This window comes from Haliaeetus albicilla, chromosome 11 (genome assembly GCF_947461875.1).
Source record: "Haliaeetus albicilla chromosome 11, bHalAlb1.1, whole genome shotgun sequence".
NCBI lineage: Eukaryota > Metazoa > Chordata > Aves > Accipitriformes > Accipitridae > Haliaeetus > Haliaeetus albicilla.
In genome coordinates, this window is record NC_091493.1 from 30,404,414 (window position 1) to 30,430,186 (window position 25,773).

The following is a 25,773-nucleotide window of genomic DNA, read 5'->3' on the forward strand; positions in this document are numbered from 1 at the left end:
TGTACTCTTGTTCTGTCTATATACTAACTTGGCCGGAATCAGTTTGCTTTCACCAGGTAAAATGCATTTATCTGAAAGGCTCAGATTACAAAACCAAACAAAAAAACTCACTGGAAAAACATTGGTTAAGCAGTAATGGGGGAAGATGTGTAGATCTTTTTGTTTTTTCATTCAGAATATTCTAAATTTGTTTTGGTTTCTTGTAATACTTAAAGATATGATGTAAACTTTTGGAAAAATATGCCATCCTGAAGAAAACAACTCTAGCTGATCATTGTGCAGTTTTCAAATAAATTTTCTTTTTATTTAATTTAGTTGTAATGAAGCGGAAATGTACACTTAAATTGGAGTAAATTTGATTCCGATTACGGTTGTTATCTTTTCTATGTGAAGAATGCTGTTCTGCTCAAGAAGATATTTTCTGAGAGCAGGTCAGATGCAAAATATGTTAACGATGTCTAAAAGTGAGGAGATTTATAATTGGAAACTTGTGGGTAAATATGTATTTTTTTGGACTTTACCAGACACTTGTACGTCTTCCAGGCTCATGTATGTTGGAAAGTAAATGTTATTACATATATCCTTTTCTATACATTAGTTATATTTAAACTAGGTGTTCAGTAAAACAAATATATCCAAGCTTTTTTCATCTTAGCTGAAGATCAAGAACTGCATATAATCTTGGATAGAAAAAAATTGAACAGGGGCCAGATATTGTGCAGTGCCGAGCTGCCATATGTAGTTATTGTGGCTTTGTCTGCTAGAACATAGAAGGTAAAGAGTCATCACTCCTCTTCATGTTCAGAATTGTGTTAAAAGCGCATTTTAAGCTGATTTTTAGATAGGCTTTTTTCCTAGCATAGTAACCCTCTGCAAAGGGATCTTGTGACTTACACAGTCACTAATTATGGTCAGAAAATTCAAGGGACTGAGAGTCATCCAGCACTGAACTTTATGAAACAGTCATAATTATTATATAAAAGCATGTTGAAGAAGATGAGCAAAATTACTGCATCAAATTCAGAGGCAAAGAAACAAAGAAAAATGCTACAATAAACAATATTTTTGCTTTTTTGCTAGATAATTCTGTGTTGCTGATAGGAGCCAGGGTAGGATGCTACCCTAGACAGTAGCAGAGCAATGTTTTATTTAGCTGAGATGGGATTTAGCATGTGGTTTGTCCCAATTTTTGTAGGATCAACATAACTTAAGTTGTTGATAATATAGATAATTAATAGATAATATATTACTCTATTGTTGCGTTGTGTGTTTACTTTCTCTCCTGCCCATCAGTCTTGTTTTGTCTCCCATTCGGTTGGTTTTGTTTTGAAATGTTATTTTTATTGCTCAGAGGAAATGACGAAAGAAAGAAAAATACTTGATGCTGGTATAAAGTTTGCATCATCACCTTTGGTGAGACCAATGCCATTTGCTATCAAATTTGTAACAAAGCTGTGTGTGGCAGGCTGCTTCCTTTGTTTATAGGAACTGTTGAGGGATCTGAATGGTAGCGCCTGGGTGCTGCGTAGTGGTAATAGTGAAGTTTTTGCTACAGCAGGGTAATCTTTATTCAGAGGAGGGTACTGGGTAGATTGGGAGCACTTGCTTTTATGGAAGGTTGTATGCCACTATAGACGCAGAATTTGTATAGTCACAAAAATGAGATAACTGGATTTTCCTAGAGTAGTATGTCCATTTAGAATAACCTTTTTTTAGGCATATGTAGTTATTAGAACCTGTACTAAGACCGGGAAATTTGTTTCATCTAGCAAGTTACCATTTTCAAATTTCATGTATTATGCAGGATTATACAGCCTGCTGATACAAGTTACCGTGGAAACGGAGACATGCAGCCCAAAAGGTACATGCTGGGGGGCCACACATGCAGAAAGTATCTTTTTACATATTAAAATAAGCTGCCGCATGGAGTTAGCACAATTCTTTGTACTTGCTCTTAGGGTCTATTTCTACAAAAACATGAAATGGTATTTTATAACTTGGCCAAAAACTAGTGGTTTTTTTTCCTGTAAAGGAGAAAAAGAGAAAGTGCTTCAGAAAAATAATGTTGGAGTGCATAGAATGAATCACAGAATGTATATTTTTGTACTTGCTAGATGAGTTCAAAGGCAGGGCACAAAAGATTATTTCTACCCCCTAGGAACTTAAGGCGTAGGTGACTTTCTGTCTGCTAGCGTGGAGCCTTTTTGTCATGATAGATCTGGACTTTGGTATGTGACCTGGTATATAGTGCAATGAAGTACTTCCAGACAGCAGCAAATCTGGTGACCAGTGAATGTAGAGATGGATTTGAAAGCTTTGAAACTGGCAGTAACGTCCGTGTGCCTGTGCGTTTGCCGTGGAAGGGCACGGTTGTGTCGGAAGCCGGGATGGGAGATATGCCTGGTTCTGCAAGCATGAAGTGATGAACCTCCAAACACCTCTTAACTGATTTGCTTATTTATAGTAACTTCAGCTTTAATTGCACGTAGATTTGTAATTAGGTGCCTACAGTTACAGATGTGCCTGCAGATTTAAGAAACCACAAGTAAAGCGTAAGCAAGCCTTCAAAAACGGTCTAGTTGTTGCCCCCTTGGTCTGATGTTTGTTCCGTCGTTCCCTCGACCTCCACATTTTGCTCGAATGCGAGACTGGGTTATGCTCAGCTGTTCTGCAGCCGTGGAAGCAGCAAGCAGGCAGGGAATGGTCGTGGCTGCAGTCCTTTGGCAGATGAAGATATCCTAAAGGGCTTAGTGGGCTGTCAGGGTCCAGGCCCCCTCACTTACCCAGCTCCACAGGCTCCGGCTGTGGATGCAGGGAGGCAAGAAGCTGCTCTCTCAGTGTCTCAGGGGATTAGGGGGGAAAGTGGGGTCACATCCAGATATATTGAAATCAGGCTAGATTGGGAGTCTTTAAACTACGTACCATCTGCTGGCCATTCATTTACAGGACTGAGATGAATTTAATGGTCAGCCTTCTCAGTTGAACAAGCCAGCCATCACAGCTGGCACTAAGAACCATTACAGTATTATGCTGCTGCCATCGACCGTCCTGTGTGCTGAAATAAAGGAGTTTTCTTCCCAAAGAAGAGAAAGTGTCTAGCTGGCATATTTCAGGAGCACTACTTTTGTCCAAATAGATTAGGTGGCATTTTTGATCTATGGCGGTGCGATGGCTGGTTGTTCCCGTGCTGTTTCCATACCTCTGAATGAGGTTTTGTGTTAGAGGAGCTGTGCAACCGCCTGGTGACTGATTCAGCAGTTTGCTCCCAGCTGGTCTGTGGTGGCTGCAGCGGCAGAAGCTCAAATGCACTTACGCAGATGAAAACTCCGTAGGTCAGATGTTTGAAGCTAGTAAATTGTAGGAGAGAATGTGCTTTGTTTGCAAGTGACTCGTTGGCTTAAGCTATTTGGGTTTTGAAATGAAAGTAGTAACCATCTTTTTTTTGCATATGTGGTATTGAGAATGGAAAGTCATTGTAGCCGCTTTGGCTAAACTTTAAATTTCATCCATTGCCTATTGATGTGTTCGTGTTTGTGGTGTACTGGAATAGGAAATGTTTTTGATGTATCCCATGCTATTCTAAGCAAAAGGTAAATACTTCTAAGAAGGTAATTTTTTCAGTTTGTTGTCTGTTTGTGAACAGGTGTTGCTGCAATTACTAGATAGCATTTGAACTCTGCCTTGTTGTTAAAAGCTACTTATGTCTGACTAATCAGAATTTCCTAGATCAGAATTGTGATCTCAAAACTTTTTCTTTTTTATTATGTAGTGGAATCATTGTCGTCTTACTCTGGAGCGTCAAGTATGAGCTGATTCCTTTTTTCTTCGACGTGTTTAATACTCAGAATGATCATATTCTGTTATTTGGGTTGAAAAGCCCTAGGCATGGTGTGTGCCCTTTGAGTTAAGTTTAGTACAAACACAGAACGAAGAGAAGAATCATTCCTATTCCATGGTACAAAATTATACACATAGTAAAGAATTTTCCTTTCAAATGCAGGCCTATAGGTTTCCTGCTACATTACAGCAGAATTAAAATTCTGTTTTATTTGAGTGTACTGTATTAGGCTTTAGTGAAAATGATGCCTTAGATACCACATGCTCAGAATATTAGAAATGTTTATGATTTGAAGTGCCTGTTTTTTCTACTGAAACACAGAACAGGAACCAGTAAGTATTTAACTGAAGTTGTAAAGTGACATTTTGTAAGATGATGTACCATGATGATTTTCCTTTGGCAGAAAAGACTGCTGTTGGTTGGCCTCATCGCTTGAGAGGGAAATATTTCAGCAGTGGAAGAACATTTTATTTCAAGTAATGATTTCTTCTTCAAAGCAGCTCTGTGAACATACAGGAAACTTTCATATACTTGCAAGTCACAAGACACGTAACGCATCCTCTGAGAACTGAGGGATTGCTGAGAGTAACTCATGTGGGGATGGCCTCTTCTGGAAGGGTCCCACCGCTCTGGGGTGGGAGCAGTGATACTTGCAGTGGGAACTTGGTGCTGTCAGTGAGGTGAGCTTTGGCTATTCCTGCTGGCTGGCTTCCTCCTGCACCTGGGGTTTGGTGTCACCCCGCCATCCTCGCACCAGTTCAGCCCTGGTGCCAGTCGCCTGCTTGAGAGTTTATTAATGTAAAATCAAAATTAAAAGATATAATTGGGGGGAAGTCTTTACTAAGCTGTCAAGTAATATTGGCAGTGGATTTTTTTTTTTTTAGGTAGTAAAGTTGCTCTGCAGTAGTTGGTAGGAGAGAATGTACTTTACAAGTCTTTTACAGCCTTCTTTGAATAGCAGTGGGGTGAAATCCCTTATTTCAAGCCTCATATTGTATTAGAAAATGACCAGGAAGCATCAGTATTTATATTACCAAGTTGCAAATGTTTAGTATTATTCCTAGAATCGCAGACATGATTGTTCCTACGTTACCACATTTTTTATAAAACATTTATTGCATAAAAGTTTTGGGTTCTGTTCTTCAGGGTAACTGAAATATCTTTTCAATTACTTGTACATATTAAAAAAAAAATCAGTAAAATATACAAGGTTGGTGTGTTTTTCAGGCAGCTAAGGAAGGTGATACAGTTGAAGTTGTTTGTGTTTCTGAAGTTTTGTCAGTTACAGTTGACAGAAAAAAATAAGTACATCTGGATTATGTTCACCAGACGTCAGGAGGAGTGAATCAAAACTCTGATGCTGGTTATTTATAGCTATTTACAAATATTTTACTTTTAAAAAAGTAATATTCAGAACGGGGAACAGATTATTTTCCTTAACTTCTCTAGAAGTTTTACTTTCCTTCATATGCTGTGCCAAGCAAGAGTCTTACTCAGTTTTCCAAGTTCTCCAGCACATAATAGTTAAATGTTTTTATGTCAATTAATATTGACAGGAAGTCAGTTTGAACAGCATTGGAAAATGGAAGTAGTTGGCAGAACTGGCTAATTTCACTGAATTTCCTTTTGCTAAAAATATCTCTAAAAGAAGCTCTCCTTTTGAGATACAATGAATGCTTGTTTGACTGTAGTTCAGAATTGATGATGACTCTTGTCCTTTAACCAAAAGGGCTTGAAAAATATGAATAACCTTTTGAAACATATTTAGCTTCCTCTGTAGTATATGTAATTATGCCCATGTCCTCCAAAAGTTTACATACGTGCTTAACTTGATGGGAGTAACCCCATCAGCTTGAATGATCTGCAGTAGAAACAAAAGTTCCGTAGAGCTGCTTATGTGAAGTTAAGCATTTCATTTGTGTATGTGTTGGTAGGATTAAGGAGTTCTGAGCGTAGTTGCCCTGTTGAGTTCTGTCTCAAAACTTGGTCATTAATGTATGAAATGGCAAGGTTTTAGTCCTGCTAACTGAAAGCATACATCATCAAATATGTATTCTCATTTATATTGCATGCAAATATGTTAAAAATAATTTTAGATAGGTTGCAATGGCAAGCATTAAAAGTTATAAAATACTAGAAGGATGAGTTTCATATAGTTGTTTAGGTCCTGTGCTGCCTCTGCGTTATGATACAAGAACACTATACTGTACTTACAGGACAGCCTAGAAGAGTTTTTTCACAGATTTGGCCAATTTGGGGGATAAGTCAGCATTATTTAGCTAGGAAGACTTCTTGCTTGGACATCTTTCACTTGTGGAAGTTGATGTATGGTGACGGAGGGGATTTTAAGAAGAGAAAGGGTTGTCTCCTGAATTACAGTTTTGCCCTGGCTCTTGTACTTGCTGGAACTTTCTCTCCCTGAAATAAAGCAAAGTGGGGAGGACAGGTTGCAGGGACATCAAGAGTAACGGGAAACACCAGGACACAAACATGGCTTTGTGGCAGAGGAGTTTACTGCTTCATGGAGTGACCGGGTGAAACCCGGCTGGTACCTGCTGTGCAGCACCACTCTGCAGGGTGGTGGGACCTTCTGCTGTTGGTGATCCCAGCCCTGGTGGGCGAGAAGGGGGAGATGCCAGTGTCTCAGGGGTGTCTCGGACTCTGGATGGGTGAGGCTGTTCCAGTCAAGGCATTTTCTTTGATGTGATTCCCCCTGCATTGGCTTTTGTTGTGTTTCATCTGGTAAGGGTTTCATCATAAGCTTTTTCTTCTTTTAAGTGCTAGTTAGTCATTCTAGGTATTAGAGAATTACTTTATTTGGAAAGAAAGAGGCTAAACCTTCTCAAACTATTTTAAATACATTTTGCAGTCTCAGGCAGTCATTAAAATCCTCAGTAAACAGATAAAAATGGCATAGGTGCAGCACATTTAACTGTTAGCCTTTTGTCACTCTGAACAGGGAGTATATTTTGAAGGCCTGCTGTGCTGCGAGCTTGGCTCCAGTTTCCGTGTGTTAGAAAACCACGGCTGCCTGTGGCTTGCCTGCAAGTTCACTGCCCCCTAACATCTTTAACTGTGAGGTGATATTGAAGTCTCTGGTCATGACCCTTTGTATTGCTCTGAATTTTCTCTGTATGTTTCAGGTGATCTGAATGACTTGAAAATTATTTGAATTTTTATCCTTTTGTACAGGCAAAAAAATTTTGTTCCTTACCAGAAAATGAAATGTTAAACTGGCATATTGAAACAGAGAACATCTCCCCCCCCCCCCCCCCCTTTTTTAGGTGCAATTAAAGTAATTGCTAACGAAGACAGTGAAATGCGTGCAGATTATTTGGAGTGTTCGCACTACCAAGCTGCTTTCAGCAGTACTAATCTCCAGCCGTCTTTCCTTTTTGAGGCTCTTTCAAAACCTCCTTCAGCTGCAGTGCACATAAGAAATGAAACAAATCTCTTGGCAGGTCCTAAATTTGATTAAACTGAAAGCTCATGAAAGCAGCAGCCCTTTGAGTATTTTGCACTTCAGGGGCTTGATGTGGAGCAGTAGCTGTCTGGCACTGCTGCACGGCTGAGTTTTCTGTGTATTATCAGAATTTAGAAACTGTGTTAGTTCTCAATTCTTTGTGTTACCTTTCATACTGAAAACAAGTTGTCAGGCATTTCAGGCTCCCACCCTTTAGTCAGCTGTGTTTTTGCATTTGGAGTCATTACATTTCCTATTGCTGGAGTTCTACAAGCACGCAGATTATAAAGTGCTGAGAACAAGTTTTAAAATATAATGTAGTGAGGTTGGTAATCCTGAGGACAGATTGGTTAATGGATGGTGTAAAAGCTGTGTGGAAATCTTAAGGATGCAGTAAGGATCTGGCTCATGTTGCCTTAGAGAGCTCTGCATTGGAGACAATTTCCAATTTAAAAGCTGTTGTTGCTTGCTGCTGCTAGCAAACAGCCATGGTCCTTTACAACAGAGTTGTCCAGAACACAGTAACTGGAGACAGTAGGGTTTTTTGATATTACGGGGTTTGTAGCACACACTTGGTGGTACTGCAGCAGTAATTAATCAGGGTGAAGGACTGGAAGCCATCTCCTGGGGGAGGTTCTCTTGTGAGCTTTGTTACTGAACAGCTTGATTTGCAGCTGAGGTAAAGTGGCTTGCCCTTCTTACTGTCCTTAAATAGAATTTCTTTACATTTTTTTTTTTTAATGAGAACGAATATATTGAGCAAAGCGTGCTCCTTTGTGTTCTCCAAGCATGTGTTTACACTTGAAAGCAAGCATACGTAGCATAACTGTGTAATTAAAAATAGTTACTTGAGCTTTGCTAAAAAATGTTTGTATTTCTACTACTTTCTGATGGCTTAAGTATGCAAAATATTATTTAATTGGTTTTTGATTATGAGCTTTATGAACTTGTGCAGAAGATGGAATGCCAGGACAGTGACACAGCTCTTGTGGAGGTTTTAAGGGTATTTTAATGTAACTCAGGTGGCTGGGGAAACAATTCTGAGCTACAAACTTTCTTCATCAGTGAATGCTGCGTAACAAAGGAAGGTTGGTTCAAGGCTAAAAGGTGGACTAATATGGAGACGTGAAATTATTGTTGCCATTGATTGACCATTTATTTTCTTTCACAAAGATAACATTTAAAAACCTCTCCAGAGTATTCAGAATTGTGAAGTTCTAGAGCATGTCATGTGTTTTGAATTGAAACATGAAGCAAAGCTACTTTCTATAAGATGCATGATGATTTTGTAAAAATGTAAATGGGGTTCTATAGGTTTCAGACGTCTGTTCACTTACTAGGCTGCATTGTAGTCATTGAGGGGGAAAATTCAAGATACTGTCTAAAGATATGTTATATCCTACTCTCATGAGAAATTCCTTCATAATTTTGCTTGTCTTGAAGCATAATATATTATTTCTTTTGAGCTTTCAATTAACTTTTTGATAGGTTTATTTTAAAAATCCTCGTGTTTGCATCTTCAAAGCATGTGAAGTTGGTGACAAAGTTCTGCTCCATGTTAAAAGCAGAGACCTGTGCTTCAGAGCTGGTCAGATGTGAGATCTCGAGGCGAAGTGTTTGTGTTACAGTAGCGTATTAGATTTCACTGTAGATCGAATTGAGACTCTTTTGTGCTGAAAGAATAAGGCTGTACAGGTTTGTTTGAAGAGGTAGGCACTTAAAATTATAGCAGATCTTTATTAACTGATTGGGCTTGGAGTGGAGAGAGAATATTCATGTTGATGACGTGTTATGCTAAGAACTAGCTAAAACGTAAGGTGGCGACTCAAATGTAGTACTGAAGGTAGTGTTATGTTTAAGAATTGTAATTTTTTTTTTCCTCATGTATACTAATTAGTATAGCTCTTCTACCACAGTGGGTCTTCTGAGCAATATGTGTAGTATTTTTGTTTTAGCACTGGGTTTTTCATTGACATTTGAAGAGAAGGACAAATCATTAACCTGAGTTAGTTGTGCATAGGCTTGTTGTAGAAACATTCAACATTTAACTGGAAGTTAAGTTTTATATTTACACTAACTTTGGCTTCTCTTCTCTCTATGTGACAGAAATACTAATACGGAGCGTTTGACCTTCTAATCTCTACAGCTGAATCTCCTGATACCAGGATTAGGAAAGAGTGCCTTCAGAACCAATATGTAGCAAATGGGTATCACACCTATGAAGCTCCTCCCTTGGTTCAATGCTTGCATGTTTTAAGGATCCTTGTCGCCTCAGCAGTGAATTGTTCTTGTGAACTTCAGAAACAGATTTCATGTGGTGCTTGCTAAACGTTGAGTCACCATGAGTAGTAATCTAGGAAAAGAAAAGGACTGTAAAGAGAAGGATCCAAAAGTCCCATCGTCAAAAGAAAGGGAGAAGGAGGCCAAAGCCTCTGGAGGATTTGGGAAAGACAGCAAAGAAAAGGAGCCTAAGACCAAAGGGAAAGATGCCAAAGATGGAAAGAAGGACTCCAGTAGCACGCAGCCTGGGGTAGCTTTTTCAGTGGACAATACGATAAAAAGACCTAATCCAGCCACAGGTACCCGCAAAAAATCCAGCAATGCTGAAGTGATCAAAGAGCTAAATAAATGCCGGGAAGAGAATTCAATGCGCTTGGACTTGTCCAAGAGGTCTATACACATGCTTCCATCAGCTATCAAAGAGCTAACGCAGTTAACAGAACTTTATTTATACAGTAATAAACTGCAGTCCCTACCGGCAGAGGTGGGCTGTCTTGTGAACCTGATGACACTGGCCCTGAGTGAAAACTCACTTACCAGTTTGCCTGACTCTCTTGATAACTTGAAGAAACTGCGCATGCTTGACCTGCGGCATAACAAGCTTAGAGAAATCCCTTCGGTGGTGTATAGGCTAAGCTCTCTCGCCACTCTTTACCTACGCTTTAATCGTATAACTACTGTGGAAAAGGATATCAAAAACTTGTCAAAACTCACCATGCTTAGCATACGAGAGAACAAAATCAAGCAACTACCTGCTGAAATTGGTAAGCAATTACACTGATTGAAAGTTTAATTCTATGCTTATGTTCATTTTGCAATTCAGTTAAGTATATGTAAACTGCTACTTCTCCAGGTGCCCTTCTCCATTTAAAACTTCATAAAATTATGCTCATGATCATACTGTTGCAATGTTAGCTTATATTGAGAGTAATCAATACCTTGGATAGATATATATTTTTAAATAACAAAAGCCCTTTTTTTTCATCTGTCATCTTAAAATCAGATGTATCTTGTTTTCATCTTTGCCTTGTGCTTTCACATATTGTGTCTTCAGAGCCCAGATGGTTTAAAAAAAAAAAAAAAAGATACAGGGGCATATTTCATTTTAAGATTTCTTTATAAATCATTTATGAACTGTTGCAAGTTATAAACACATTATGGGTGTGTTACAGAGGGGTGTGACCACAGTAATACAAGGTAGAATGGGTAGCTCCATGCTATTACCATGAGTAAGCTGTTGGATGCTCTAACAGTTAATAATGTAGGTTAATGATTTGTGAAAGCCTCTACCTTTTATAAGTCACAAATGTATTAATACATGGATTCTTAATATAAAGTGACCAAATGTTATATGCATGGCTGATGATTCTTATGACTTTTTAATGAGTAGTATTTGTTTTTACAAATGCCGTTACAAAAGTTTGAAAGATGGTGAAATAGTATGGAAGTGGCTTATTAATTTAAATAGTTTATTACAAAAAATGTGCTGGAATAGCTGTGTATCAAGAACTCCTAAGTTGTTCCTAATAGGTTGTGATTCATGGAAAACATCTCTTTATCACACTGTTTTCAAGCAATATTTGCACAACGTATGTGCCTCATAAAAGGGAGATTCTGTCATCAGTGGTTTTTTTTCTGTGTATCACCAGTTTTTCAAATGCAAGCATAGCTTAGTCCCTTTAGGGCGTGGGGAAACATAAACTTCATGCAGTTAAACTGCTTCGACTTTCTTCAAGTGTGGAAAAAAAACTTGTAAAAGCCCTTGTAATACTGTGAGTAAATAATTCCTGTGCCCTGTTTTTAAAAGGTGATGTGGGACTTTTTCCTGTTAACCAAGCCAGTGTGTGAGTATGTTAAGTATTACTGAAGTTGGCCTCTATGCTCACTAATTTTGCAAAGCCTGGGAAATGCTCTTGTTTGGATCCCTAGTAGATGTTTTTCAAACCAGCAGTGTTTGCCTCTTTCTTCTGCACCTTGATAGGAAAGATACATAAGATAAGGAACTCCTGGGCACGTCTGAAACCTCTAATCACGTTACCAGCAATGTCTGGTACAGACAGCTTCTGTACATGATAACAGGAATGAAGAAATGTAGTGAGGCTGTCAGCTGTTGGTCTGAGTCTTTGGCTCCCTGTAGCAGCTATTGGAATGGATTCTACTCTAGCCACAGAAACACTTTTTTGCTAGGCAAAAATTAAATGGTTAATGTAGTATGTTTTCTGATCAACATGATTTTTGAGTTGGCACGAACATGTCTGCAGTCCTGGGAATTTCTCCTGGGAGAACTAAGGAATTATAATTTTGACCTATTTTGACACTGCAGTTTAAGTCCAACAGCCTCTTTGAATCTTTTACTAATCAAAGAATCATACTGAAAACCATGGGGCTGATGTTTGCCAAAAAATCCGCAAACCCAACATACTGCTTTTTTCCACATATGTTGAAGAAATTGTGGTTGATTTAGCTTGTTGAGCTGTATTACACAATTGTCATTACTTCACCTGGGTCTGTTTGTGGCTCAGTTATTAAATGTAATCTAGCAAAGAGTCAGCGTCTGAGGTTCAACTGGGGATAGTACTGCATAAATTTAAATTAATACTAGTGTGTGAAGAAAAAACTTTTGTGAGATGTTGCATTCTGGTGTTTGGTGTTGCCCTTTAAAAACTTGTTGTAGGTGTGTTTGATACTGCAGACATTGTTGCTGTTGGAACCTCTTTGTTTCTTAACTATTTTGTTTGTTGAATTCTTACAGTTAAGTTTACATTAAAGCATGTAATTTCTGTATGTGTTTGTTCACAATAGTCTTGAAAGTGATCATGTGTAACAGTTTCATGGAGAAATTTAGTAGATGTATGTATCATGAAGGAATATATGTGACTTGCTTCTTTCTTGCATTTTTTTTTTATTCATGTCTTGGTACACATACAGGCAGTGTTCTCGGTTCTTTATCAAACCCTAGCTTGAGAACATTAACTACTTTACTTCTGTCGTTGTATCCAGCAGTTAGTCATGCCTTTATTTGTATTGTGATAATGCCCATGTTCCTTGTTACGGGTCAGCACCTCATTGTGGGAGGCATTTTAGAAGCACAAATGCAAGACGACTGTCACCCTTATGAAGAATTTCAAAGCGAAATCGCTATGTTCAACAACATCCTTTTTTGATCGAAGTAAATTTCTTTGACTAGGTTGACTGGAATTGAATTGGCTGAAAAATAAATTAATTAAAGGATTTCTAAGTTTAAGTAACACAAATAATTTTAACTGCCAAGACATACAGAACAGGCGTTTGAAAACCTTATTCCTCAAATAGCAAGACCAGACAAGATAGTTTCACTTTTGTAATTGATTTCTACTCACTTTCATGTATCTTTGTTCTAGCACAAAGATCGAATGTTTGAGTTGGAAACACAGCTGAAAAATGAAACTGCTGAGAAATGTATTTCTTACTTTCCAATGGAATTTCTCTGTTTCTTTAAACACTTGTTATTTCTCTGCATTTTACATGTGCACTTTAAAAAAAACTTGCCTTTTAAGTCTCAATGATTTTAATCCCTTGTACATTTATAATGCAGTTCCTAAATACTATATGCAAGCAAACACTAAGTAACACAGAAATTTTTGTTGCTGCAAAGCGGGAAGTAAAATGAGGCCATTATCTTTTATAAAGCAATATCATGCAGAGCATTTCAAATTCTTTTTGAAAATACCCCATTGTTCTAAGGCCTAAGGCTCACATGTCTGGTGGTAAGCTAGTGTGCTTGTTCATATTTTTAAAAATTCAAAGCTTATGTAACCTGCTGACTTGTCCAGTAAGGAAGAGTCTTGCAGCAGTTAGCTTCTATGTGTTCATGTTGCTAATCTGGTGTGCAACTAAGTGAAGAATCCTGGGTTTTCTTTACTTTGTCTTTTGGAGGTAGATGTGCTACAAAAGGTTGCCCTGGACAGAAAAAAAAAAAAAAATTAAACGCCCAGACTTCAGCTTGAAAGATCAGATATTGCTACTGTTCCCTCAAAGAGCCAGCATTGAGTGTGATGGAATTAAAGTCTTACCCTGGTGCAAGAGACTTGTGATGGCTTTCACTACCACTGAACACAAAATACCAGTTCTGTATAGTTGTAAAAGGCTTTCCAACTTTAGGACCTTGCTGCTTCAAAATAAAGGGACACCTGATTTATAAGCAATCATCCCATTTGATTACTTTTCTAGGAGTCTTTAGTCTCCAGCCTTATAAAAGAAGTTTATTTTCCTTCTACTCCCATTGAAAGAAATTGAAAGTATGGCCTGGAGTCTTAAGTGCTTTGATATTTGAGACCTTTCTTCCAACACCCAATATGTCTACGACTAGTTGATTTTTGTGCCAGTGATGTTTCACTGTTCTTAGATGCAGCAGTTTCCCTTTGTTGCTTACATTTGCTCTCCCACTGTATGTGCCAACAGCAGTCATATCTTCTCCCAGCCCTTACTCAGACCACAATGTTTAGTCTTGCATAAAATCTCCATTCCTTCTGTCACCCTGCTATCCATTTTCTGTGTTGTCTCATGTTTTGAATGCTGAGCATGCTTGATTAGTTTGAATATACTGTTCCAGATTCCAGATAAGAGTTTCCCCCTTTGTGCTTGAGAAAACCCTGTCTGTGCATCTGGATCACATTGCAACTGTGTTAGACTTACCATACAAATACTCTTGTGACCATGTAAGACATACACCCTTTGCCTTCTCTGTTCTCCTTCTCTGCCAGAGGTCAACCCTGAGATCCTAGTAGAAACGTACTCTTTTTTACACTACTAAATTTCATACAGTTTCCATTATTTTTAGTTGCCTGTTTTCTTCCAGTGCCTCTAGCTTTCTAGAAAACCCTTGCTTTCTGACTATGTCATTGCTGAAGACACAAGATTGGTCCTGAGGTGGTTTCTTAAGAGTCCTGGAGAGGTAACCTCCACCCAAGCTGATATTTTACTTTTAGTTCTGTTATGTCCATAGCAAGTTCTAGTCAATTCCTCAGGTATCTAGACATCTACTGGTCACCTGAGTCTCCTAGTTATTTTCTGCATGCTACTACATCAGACATCTTCATGGAGTCTAGGTTGACTAGACTGAATAAACTAGATTTTCCATATTTTTGTAGAAAACTGTTAACTCTTTATGCCAAACTAATTTACTGATATTTTTTCAAATCACTTTTTATTTGTCTCTGGTTTTATGACTTTTACTTTCATGTCTTTTGTTAATGTTTCCTGCAAATTCTGTTGGTCTGCATAGTGTTTAGATGACTGTGAGGTCATCAGAATCTCCCCTTGTTATTTCTCCTATCTTAGATTTTTGAATTGGTAGTCTCTAATCCTATGGTAGTGTTCCTTGTTTGATAGATGACATGTAAAAATTATACTGCTGGTCATGTGATTTCAAAATAAGTTTCTAGAAATGCTTATCTAGAACATCTACTGCTTGCTGTGCAAGCATACAGTATTAATATTTGTTAGATTCCTTTTAGGGAACCTGAAACTAACTCTAAAATGTTTCTTAAAAGCCTGAGTGAAGGTAAAACATTTAACAAGATATTGTTTGCAAAACACATAGTTGATCAGATTTTAAGTGGTCTTGAAAACTGCTTTAAAACAACTGACCTGTTATGGTGTGTATTGTCTTGAGGAAAACCTAGAAGAGGTGAAACCTACCAGCACTGAGCTGCTGGGAAGCAATCTAAAGTTTGGTTCTATTTTGGGCTTTAAACTGCCTTTAGTAGTTAAACACCACAAACTTAAATGAGGTGACTACACTGGGGGAAAAGTTGCTTTGCATTTAAAAGAAACGTTTTAGTAAGAAAGAGGAAGTGTTATGATATGTAGTTAGTAAACAGATGTGTGTGTTTCTAGTCTTTTTTCCCACCAGAATGCAGTACCTCTCATTCCCTTGCATCCAGTTGCTTTACTATAGGTAGGATGATGACAATAAGGTTTCCTGTCTTTTCAGTATTCAGAAGGGTTTTTAATTTTAAATAGTAATTTACTCAACTGAACTCGCTCAGTAAACCAAAAAATGAAGAAAAAATTATCTGTACTTTGAAAGAAGACATTCTTTTAGTAACTTGGCAAATCCAGGTTCCAGGTACCTAGCAAATCATTGCTACTAGTCATTTATTGGACTTCTCTTAACACTTTTCCAGCAACATATATATTGCTTCTACATTTTTAATGTGATTGGAATGATTTTAATAGACTGCATAGTAAGCTGAGGTCTTGATATGCATTGTTATATTTTCAAATATAAATAGATTTGTTTGAATAAGATCTAAAAATACTTAAAAATCCATTAAACTGAAAACATATTCTGAGGTTTGTTTTTTTTTTTTTTAAATCTTTTTTTTTTTTTTTTGCATGTTTAGCCAAAAGCTCTGTTCAAGAGTAGCTGAATTAGGGGGAGTTTTCGTGAAATCGCTGTGCTGGTGTGTAACAGCTTCCTGATGCTGAAAGGGCCAGTGTCCACTCCCCTCCTCACAGCTTCCCAGCTGCTCCTTCTGCCTCCTTCATCTGAGCTGTTCCTTGGTGAGGTGATTTATCTCACTAAACTAACAGAAGAATATTAATGGTTTTGCTACTTTTTGTTGTCTATTACTTTAGTTAGTTGAAAACAGTGAAGTTTCAGATAAGACTGGAACTGGTGTAGGAGGAGGAGTGGGAAAGCATGAACTGGAACAGGGAGAGCAGGACGGCCACTTTTGCCTGCACTGACCTGTTAAATCAGCTTGGCTTGCTGCAGCTCACTTGTGAAACCTCGCAGGTAGGATTGCTCATGTTGTATAAAAGCACGTGAAGTGCACTGCAAGTGGTTTGAAGGATGGATTACTGTCTGCAGAGAGCCATTGAAAATGTGTCGGATTATATTTTCAGAATCTCTTTTTCTTCCTTTTCTGCCTGCTTTCCGTGTCTTGTTCCACAAAACCCTGTGTAGCCTATTGGAGTCCTGGTAGCACCAGCTTAGCCCTACCTTCCTGAAGCAATTTTTTGTTACGTTTTTATGTATAGTGGTGAGAATTCATTGATGCAAGTTTCTTGATGGCAAAGTTACTCTATGTTGCTCTTTGTGAACCTGGTCTTCTTGCACCCTACCCAACAGTGGTGATAAATTTTCAGAGTGAATCTTGCCCAGTATCCTGCTTCTGACTGTAGCCCTAAGCAAACTCTGCATCAAAACAGGGTAAGTATATATACATGAGGCTTAACCTGACTTCTTTCCCAGATCCAGCTATTTTCATATCAGTGATTTCCTGAGTCTGGTGCAGCTTGTCTTTTTAGTAATTCTCAGTAGACTCCTCTTCCAAAGGCTTGACCATTTTTTTTCCTTTAAACTCCTATAAACACTTTGCATCCTTAGCAAGGTCCACAAGTTTGCTTTGAACATTATTCTTGACTAAAAGTTCACTGTTATGCAGATGTTGAATATAGATACATACCGAGTGCAAAAGCAGAACTTACCTATTCACTTGGCTGTTGAATCTCCGGTGGCATCCACGAAATAAAACCTTAATGGAAAGGTTTCCATGTGGAAGCTTTGCCAAAACACAGTCTGGAGGGATAATTGTGGAAATGAGTTCACAAGGTGGACTCCAGCTTAATCACCATATCTGGTAAATTGTCCATTCTACTGAGATCAAGAAGTTGAAGATAAGAATGGAAGAATGTGAACACTTTGGTGAGTCACAGTCAGTACAAGAAGGATGAAAACCAGAGAAACTGTCTTGGGATGACTCCAAGCAAATGCTTCAATTTGCAGGCTGTTACTTAAGCCATTTGCCTTTCCCGTATCGAGAGTTTTATTGCATTCCTCTGTGTTGTGTTGAAGGAATTGTTATGCACAATCAAGTTGATAATATTTTCTTTGCAAAGACAAGATTGCATCTTATACCAGTTTTGGGTATTTTTGCCGCCTTAGCATACACCTCTTGAATAGAAGTATGTTGTCAACACGGCTGAAATTACTTTTGCGTAGTTTCTGCAAGTTTCTTAAGACTCCAAATATTGTGTTTTCTGTCTGTGAATGCAACTCTTATTCTATGGAGAATCTGGTCAGGGCTGTTCTGCAAGGGAATTATTTTTAGATTGTAATTCAGGGAATCTGCCTACACCAGACTTGGAATGTCTCTGAGACTCTCTTCTGTTCTTCCCTTCCCCCATCTACCCAAGATTTAGATCATTTGTGGTTTCTTCACTACTTTGAAACTCTTTTTCATAACACTTGCACCTGTTTGGTTTTCAGTAGCATAGACAGCAAACCAGATGTGTGCAGCTGCGTCAGTTCATGTCTGCTTACTCCATGCTGAATATAGTGCCTCCTTATTAAATGACTTGTTAGTTGCAAAGCTTTTCAGTGGTGCTTTGAATTTCATTTCCCCTTTTTCTAGCAGACCTGACAATACAAATATTTATTTACATTATTTGTATCTAAGAACCTCTTCTCTGTTTCAGCAGTTTGAAGGAAACCAAATTGTGCTCCTGGGCTTAGTTGGCATGCTAATGTCTACAAACACAGCGGTTGAGAATATTTTTCTATTTTTGTATTCTAATGTGATAAAAGCATGAAGTTGTGAACAGAAGTGGAATAAATATAGGCATTGATACATGTGTGCCGCTCCCTAGAAGTCAGAGAAAATGACTACTTATTTGATCCAGTTCTGGTTGCTTTCTTGAGCTGCAGCAAGGGTGAAGAACTTGATTTTGGCCGGCTTCAGCTTTGGTGTCTGGGTACTGATTCCTGTGAAAGCTCTTGTGGGGACGCAGTTTCGTCTTGTCAGCTAGTCAAATTCCTCCTGATTACATTTCCTTCAGACTGGCTTTAGGATAATGATTAAGTAGTCCTGCCTTTTTGATCTACTTGCAGAGCTTATTGGTTTGATGCCCCAAGTGTAATTCCAGTAAATACTGAAAGCTTGTTAGCAGTCCAGTGTTGGGTTTTTTTTTTGGTTTGGTTTTTTTTTTTTTTTTAATATCGACATGGCAATTATTTTAACCATTTGAATACTTTCATAAGTGCTGAACAGAGGGAAATAATCGCTTCCCTCGGGCTGTCCTTGCTAATGCAGCCGGGTAGGTGGTTAGCCTTTATTATTTGAGAGTGAGCACACTTGTTCCACACTGAAAGTAGACAGGATCCAAGATGTGACCCCAGGTTCAGCTTCACCAGGACTGACCAGGGTCCTTCCCTGCAGAGCTGTTTCCTCACTGGCTGGTGTGAGGCTCTACTGCTTTACAGGGTTATTCTGTGCTAGGTGCAAGACTTCACCTTCGTCTTGGCACTTCATGAGGTTCCTCTTGGTTTATTCTACTGCTCAGCTCAAATCCTGCTTTGAGCCCTTGCTAAGACTGTTTCTTCTACATGTTTTACATGTTTAAAATGTTGTTTGAACATGTTTTTAATTTTATTTATATTTGTTACTTTTAGTTATAAACAATAAATAAAAAGCGTTACGCTGTTCTGTCTTGTTGAAGCTTGTTTTAGACCGGATTGAGTCTTTATTTTCAGTTGAGCTTAGCTTCTGTGTTTTTCAGTGGTTCCCATAACTGGGTCCTGTTGCACATTCTGCAAATTCTAGATATTTTACTGTGCTTATTTCTTACTTATATGAATATTTAAACTTTGGTACATAAGTCACTTGTGACCATATAAAAATTGCATTCTTTCTACTCAGTAACTCTTCTGTGTAAGTTATAGTTGTGCAGTAATAATGCAAAATAGCTCTGACTGCTTAACTGTTCTTTTGGGCAATTGGTAATGCACAGCAAAAAGTTCAGGCTGTCTGCTACAGCGATGTACTCAAATCTCAGAGAGAGGGAAAAGATTCTGAAACTGTAAAATTGCTTTTAATTTTTTTCTAAAATCAGGACACTTACCCTAAAGAGTTTTAAAGACAGACTAATAATTCTTTTGCCTCCCCCCTCCCAGAAGAGAACCTAGTGAGAGACGAATAACTACCAAAGTTATGGGAACTATCTGTGACTTGTTCCCAGCGTTGCTGATTTTGGATAATTATTCTTTACAAATTAGCTTACAACCAGTATTCTGACACACCAGCCTGAAGTCCCACTAATATTTGCATTCTGCCCTTCCTTGTGCTTTCCATAAGAGTCTTGATCCTCTTGCTGTCTCATCTGGCCCAGGATTTATGATGTCATGAAGGATTTCATAATTTTAAATCTGCTTAAGCATGGACAGGCATGGAGTTAATCCAGTGGAAAACAGGCTATATTACAAATTGTGCTTGCCATCTAAGAGAGTTGCCCACTGAGTGAATTAGTGGTAGGAGACACTGAAGCCTCTCTGCTATTGACCTATACTCTCTGCCTATACAACTGTTAATTTGTGTGTACTTTTACATTTTTTTAATGAAGCTGTATTTTGTTTTTTAAATAGCCAAGAAGAATTTTCAGAGTTATGTAAGTCAGGGCATGTAACTTGGTCCTCTTGTCATAACAGGCTTTCAAGGTTAGCCATGTAATGGGACTGTAATTCTGTCTCATTATGCAGACAACATTAGTCATTTCGTAATGTTGGGGTTTTTCAGCAGGTATATTTAGCTTTGTCATACTATAACATTTAGTCTCGGTACATATGAGAAGAACAGTAAGGTGATTGTTTACCCCACCTTTTTTAAGGATTGTTGAGATGTATTTTTAACAATGTTTTTAACTGGAAGGTGGTTGGGAGTCTTTACAAACTATTTTATTTGAAAAATGCATGTGAATCATCTAAAATTTTTATCTTGTAGAACCTTTTAAAATTTAAGTTTTTAAAACCTACATGATAGGGTGTAACTATTTTGTGAAGACATATTTACAGAGAAACTACTTTATGTATTTCATATAGGCATTACTTCTAATTCAAAATCTTTTATTGTCAAGCCAGCTAGTACATGCAATTTCTATCTGCTTTCTTGGCAGATTTTGAGCTTCAATTCCCTCCCCCGCCCTGTGCAATATAGTATGTAAAAAAAAAAAAAAAAAAAAGGGGAGGGGGGGGGAAGGCAAAACCCAACCACAAACCCCAGCACCTTCCTAGTTTATTGTCTGATTGTCCTTAGGATGCTTGTCCCTTCAATGCAGTTGCAAGTAGTCCACAGAGAATCCTTTATTCACTTCTGTGAACTTAAGATTTGTCTATTTTGGCCATTACTTGTGGCGAAAAGAGTTAGTTCATTTTACCTGTGATTAGTATTTCCCTGAAGTAGTGCTTGCCTTACTCCAGTGATTTTGAGTGTTCAAACAGTCCTTTGGTGAAGTGATGCTGGAGTTGTCCACATGGTGAATGGGAATGGGTTTTTCTTTAGTAAACTGCTATATGGGTAAGGCTGATTTTGAGCTGCAGCACATTTCTAGCTGGCGTATTTCTGTTAAATTAAAATACAAATGCGTTTCAGCAAAGGTTATATAGTACACCAGAAAAGAGCAACTGTTTATTCTTTTAATATGAATAAGATCCTCACTCATTAGCCAGTTTTCTTTTTGTATTTGAGCAAATCTTTCTTTTAGGAAAACTTTCTTTCTGATTTTGACATATGCTTCTTGCCCTGGCCAAGCAAAAATGCCAGATTTCAGTTGTATATTGGTGAAACTTCTTTTCATCTTTTTTTGCAAAGCATTTCCTTCAGTACAATTGCCACTGTTCAGACAATAAGATGGACACTTTGAATCACTGAAACAAGCTGGCTTTACATTGGCTCCTAGGAAAAGCGTTGTGCAGATGGCCTTAAGTTTGGCCTCTTTGTTCTTGCAGATCATTATTCGTTATATCGATTGTTTATGCCATGTGTTTATCCTGGCATAATTTTTGAAAGAGCTGCTGTTGTGCAGCAGTGCAGTGCACAGTGTGTCCATTCATGGGGTAAATCACTGCCGTCAGTCAGCCGGTGAAAGAGCTGCCCCTGTTCTTTAGCCTCTGGCCTGGTGGCAGCGCGCTCCCTGTGCCCAGAGTGGTTTTGGTCCCACGTACTGGGATGATTTCAGTAGTGTTGGTCACGTTAACTGCAGTGTTGCCGGTACTCAGATCTCCATGCACTCAGAACAGAGAGCCCCTCTCCCAGGAAAGTAGTTAGAGTTTAAGGAGAAGACAGGGCAGGGGGTGCTGATGGGGCACAGGGCATGACCAACATTGGTTTGTAAAGGACTGGACACTTATTTCCTTATTCCTCTATTTTCCCACGCTTGTCCTTCCTAAACCACATTGATTCTTCCCTTTGCCCTTCTCTAAAGATTCCATAGCAATTCTTACCATCCCAAGTTGCTCTTCCTTGCACCTCATAGTAGGTGTTAAAGCCCCATATGCAGTTACAGCCCTCGGTCTGCGAGGTGCTCTGGAGAGCCTTTCCATTTACTCACTGTGATGGGTCTCACACTCACCATGGGGCTGATGGCTCTCCTGGGACAGCCCTGGGAGTATTTGGGTTCTCCCACCCACTGCTGATCCTCTGTGTGCCTTTGCATGTGAAGATGAGCCTCTGCCACATCACCTAAACATTTTTCACCTTGTTAAGCATATAGGATATGCTTTCCATATGTCATGGAGAACAACAGGAGAAATGTGCCTTGAGTGCTTTTTGTTGACTTGCACACTCTCTGTGTTGTGTCTCAGCAATCCAAGCTAAAGTATTGAAAGAATTTCAGGGCCAACAGTACTTTACCTCCCCTGTCCTTCTGCCCTTAGGGGGGAAAAAAGAACATTTTGGTGAGATGCTGTCAAACTTTAAGTATTACTATGCCCAAGACAAAGATTCCTTACTAAGCAATGTGAACTAAAAGCTAAATTTTATAATATCTCTTGAAATTGCTGTCCTTAAGTCACTGTACTTGATGATAAGGCTTTAACTTTCACTTGATTTCAGTTCTAAAGTCTAAAATGTATTGGGCAGTCCTCAATCTATTTTAACATTCAAAATTTTTATTTAAATGTTTATCAGTGTTGCTTTTAAAAATCATGCCTGCATCTTTAATATAATGATATTAAGTATTGCTATCCAAAATAAACCAAAGCATTAGCTGGCCCTTAACTGGCTAAATAAACATGGGCATCTCTTCTTTTTTTCCCTCCCCAGAATTAGCTAGTGAGGTGTTTGTTTCAAACACGTAGCTTGCTGTTGTCAAAGTTTTCAGCAGGTGCAAAAATGAAGTGCAGCAAATGTTGCTGTGAAAGCCCAAGTCTTTCTTCGACTTCAGCAGATGTAGAGTGGGAAGAGTCAAGTAAATGAGAAATCAGTGTGATGAAATGAAATTTATGCCACATTTCAAATTTGACATCATTGGTTTCGGTCTAAGTGAAAACAAATGAAAACAGCAACCATGAAGTGAAAACTACTGCCCCAAAGTGTGCAAAAGTTTTTGAATTATCTTAGTAAAGATTTGTGGCGTTCTTTGTTTGTTTAAAGGGAGGGATTTTCAAGTCTTCCTCAGGCTTTTCTTCCTCCTTCTATTGCCTTCTACACTTTGCCCACTTGTTTTCATGAATAACAGAAAGAGGCTCCTACCACAGAACATTAACTCTTGCTCAATTTTTTCTTAAGTTTTCTTTCTTCTGCTTATTAATGGCATTGAAATGTGTGGTGTATGCAGTGCTGGATGCAGCATGTTTGACTATTGACCCTGGTTGCCTGGAATACACTTGAATGCTGACTTGAGAGGGGACACACACACAGTGATGGAAAAGCTGCTTAAGCACCACCTATACATTTCCATCTGGCTAGTTTCTAGAAAAAATGCCAATTTGGGTTAATAAATGCAGGAAATGAGTTCAGTTATATATTAACAATCTAAGAAAAACAGGCTAATGAAGCTGTTGGGGTTGGCTTTTTTTTTTTTGTGGCCTTTCACAACTCTTCCATGATAGGTAGTAAGTATTGTGGCTACATGATACCTGCAACTCAATACAGAGTCTGAATTCATAAATATTGTATGATTTATTAAATCACCATTTGTGATTATCTGCTGATCTAATGGGTAGAGAGTCTACAGGTCAGAACTTGCCTAAACTTGTCCTGCAGGCCTGTGGGAAAATCCTTAAAGGATTGTGTCAAAGATACAACACTGAAGCTTAAAAAATAGACATTTGTTCCTCAAAAGGAATTTGCTACTCCTTCAAATTTGTGATTCACTGAGTCATGCTCTTATACACAAATACAATGACCTAATCTTCACTGGATAGAGTTAAAGCTGTTCAAATCATTTGCATTAATTTCACCTCCATCAGATGCAAAAAATGTGAATGCATACACCTGTATTCATCCACACGCTTTTTTTTTTAAATCCAGCAAGCTATTGCTCAGAACACAGTATATTTGTTGTTAAAATAGGTGAAGCTACTGTACGTAGAGTTGTGCCTACCTGTACTTTAATGTGAAATGTTCAGAATGAAACAGTTCAGTGTAAAGTAGCTCTAAACTCTAAGCAAGTCCAATCTTTTTAAATGCTTAACAGATAAGCCTTTTATTTCAAACTTTTATTTGCTATAGCTCTGCTTGCATATATAGATATAATAATCTGTGTAAATAGGTTTACAGTTTACTTGTCATATGTTGCCTTTTTTTTGTGATGACTAAAAATTATTAAAAATAGCACTCAGGACTTTGGGTGGATTATCTAGATTGTCAGCCAAATAATTTTGATGTCTCTTAATTGTTGATTTTGTGCCTGAAAGTATTTAATGGTATAAAACCAGATCTCAATTTCTCAAAATTCAATACAATTCACTTCGTGATGTTTTAAACTTCTGGTCAGCCTGAAGCAAGTGTAAAGTATAGGTTTTGTACTCTTATTCAACAGCTTGAACTGTCAGAAGAAAATCAATAAATAAGTAAGATCTCTTCAGAGAATATATAAATGCTTTATCTGAGTTTTTAAAAATTGTTGATCAGGTTTTAGATCTGACCGATGAAGTTATGATCCTGTAATGCCTTGTTTTATATGTATAGCTTCATGGTAGCAATATTTTTTTTCAGATTATCCCCAAGTCTGTCTGATCTATTAATCTCTGTGTGGAAGTCATTTGTCTAGAGCTGTACATTAAAGAACTTGATATTTTGGTTTTCTTGTATGCTTTTAGGTGAGTTGTGTAACCTCATAACGCTGGATGTAGCGCACAATCAGCTTGAACATCTTCCAGAAGAGATTGGAAGCTGCACGCAGATCACCAACCTTGACTTGCAGCACAATGAGCTCTTGGACCTGCCAGAAACCATAGGTATGTGAAGAGGCTAGAGAAGAGAAAATAAATCACTATTTCAAAATGTTCAGTAAGAGGAACAAATTTAAGAATGAGTATTTGGTTGGTGACTGTAGAATGACTGGTGTTCAGCTCAAGGCAGCTTCACATTTGAGATCAAAAGCAAGGTATGCATGTTACCTTAAATGTAGTTTCTAGCTTTTCGAATTACATTATGAAATCCAGCTGTGTTGCAGAGTGCAGCATCATCTAAGAATGAGAGTTATAAGGAAAAAAAGCCATCATTTCTAACTCCGATTTAAGGTGTTCTATGGTTATGAATAAATATGTACAGCTTGTCTGTCCATTCTGTAGTGAAACTGAGCATATAAAGGAATAAAAGGCTAAAAGGCTCTTATTTGAAGGTAGTACTTTGGCAGATAGTTTTAACTGATGCCTTTGGCTAAAGAAAAATAGAACTAAAACGAGAAATGTTTTAAATCAATTCTGTATATTTTACACTTTTCCATAGAATGACTAAAAAAACCTTCCACGTCCACAAAGTCCATGTTCTAATGCAATAAAATACAGAGGATTTGCAACTTAGATGGGGAATAAGACTGAAATAAGCACTGTCCTGGTCGATTTCTGAATCTCATACAGGATGAAACAAGAAAACATGACTTTTCCTAGTTAATTAAATCCGTTTTAAACAGATGGCAGAGAAAGATGCATGATGTGATTTAAAAAGACAAAAAAGGCAGCCATCATGATTTTAAGCTTGTATTTGTCACCAGAACATACTTGGAAGAATGAATGTTATCACCTAAACAGTATGTATGTTGAACATTTCGTTAATGTACTTTAACTCATAGTGAAGTGAATGAGCAGAAGAGTGAGGAACCATTTAACAACATGCCAGCTTTTCTTCTAGCAGTAAATTGTTGAGTGTGGAGTTACTGTAGCTTTTTGTCTAGAAAGTTTGACCTGAACAGAGTTTACATTGATGAA

General features: G+C 38.0%; 1 protein-coding gene across 4 annotated transcripts in view; it reads left to right on the forward strand.

Moving 5' to 3' along the window:
- Nucleotides 1-25,773, forward strand: part of SHOC2 (SHOC2 leucine rich repeat scaffold protein) — a 70,673-nt gene that overhangs the window by 18,238 nt on the left and 26,662 nt on the right. For all 4 annotated transcript variants that reach the window (XM_069796968.1, XM_069796967.1, XM_069796969.1 and 1 more), the window contains exons 2-3: nt 9,408-10,345; nt 24,664-24,801. In XM_069796968.1, the coding sequence (XP_069653069.1) occupies nt 9,643-10,345; nt 24,664-24,801 (841 nt within the window). In that variant the 5' untranslated portion in view covers nt 9,408-9,642. The remainder of the gene's footprint in view (nt 1-9,407; nt 10,346-24,663; nt 24,802-25,773) is intronic.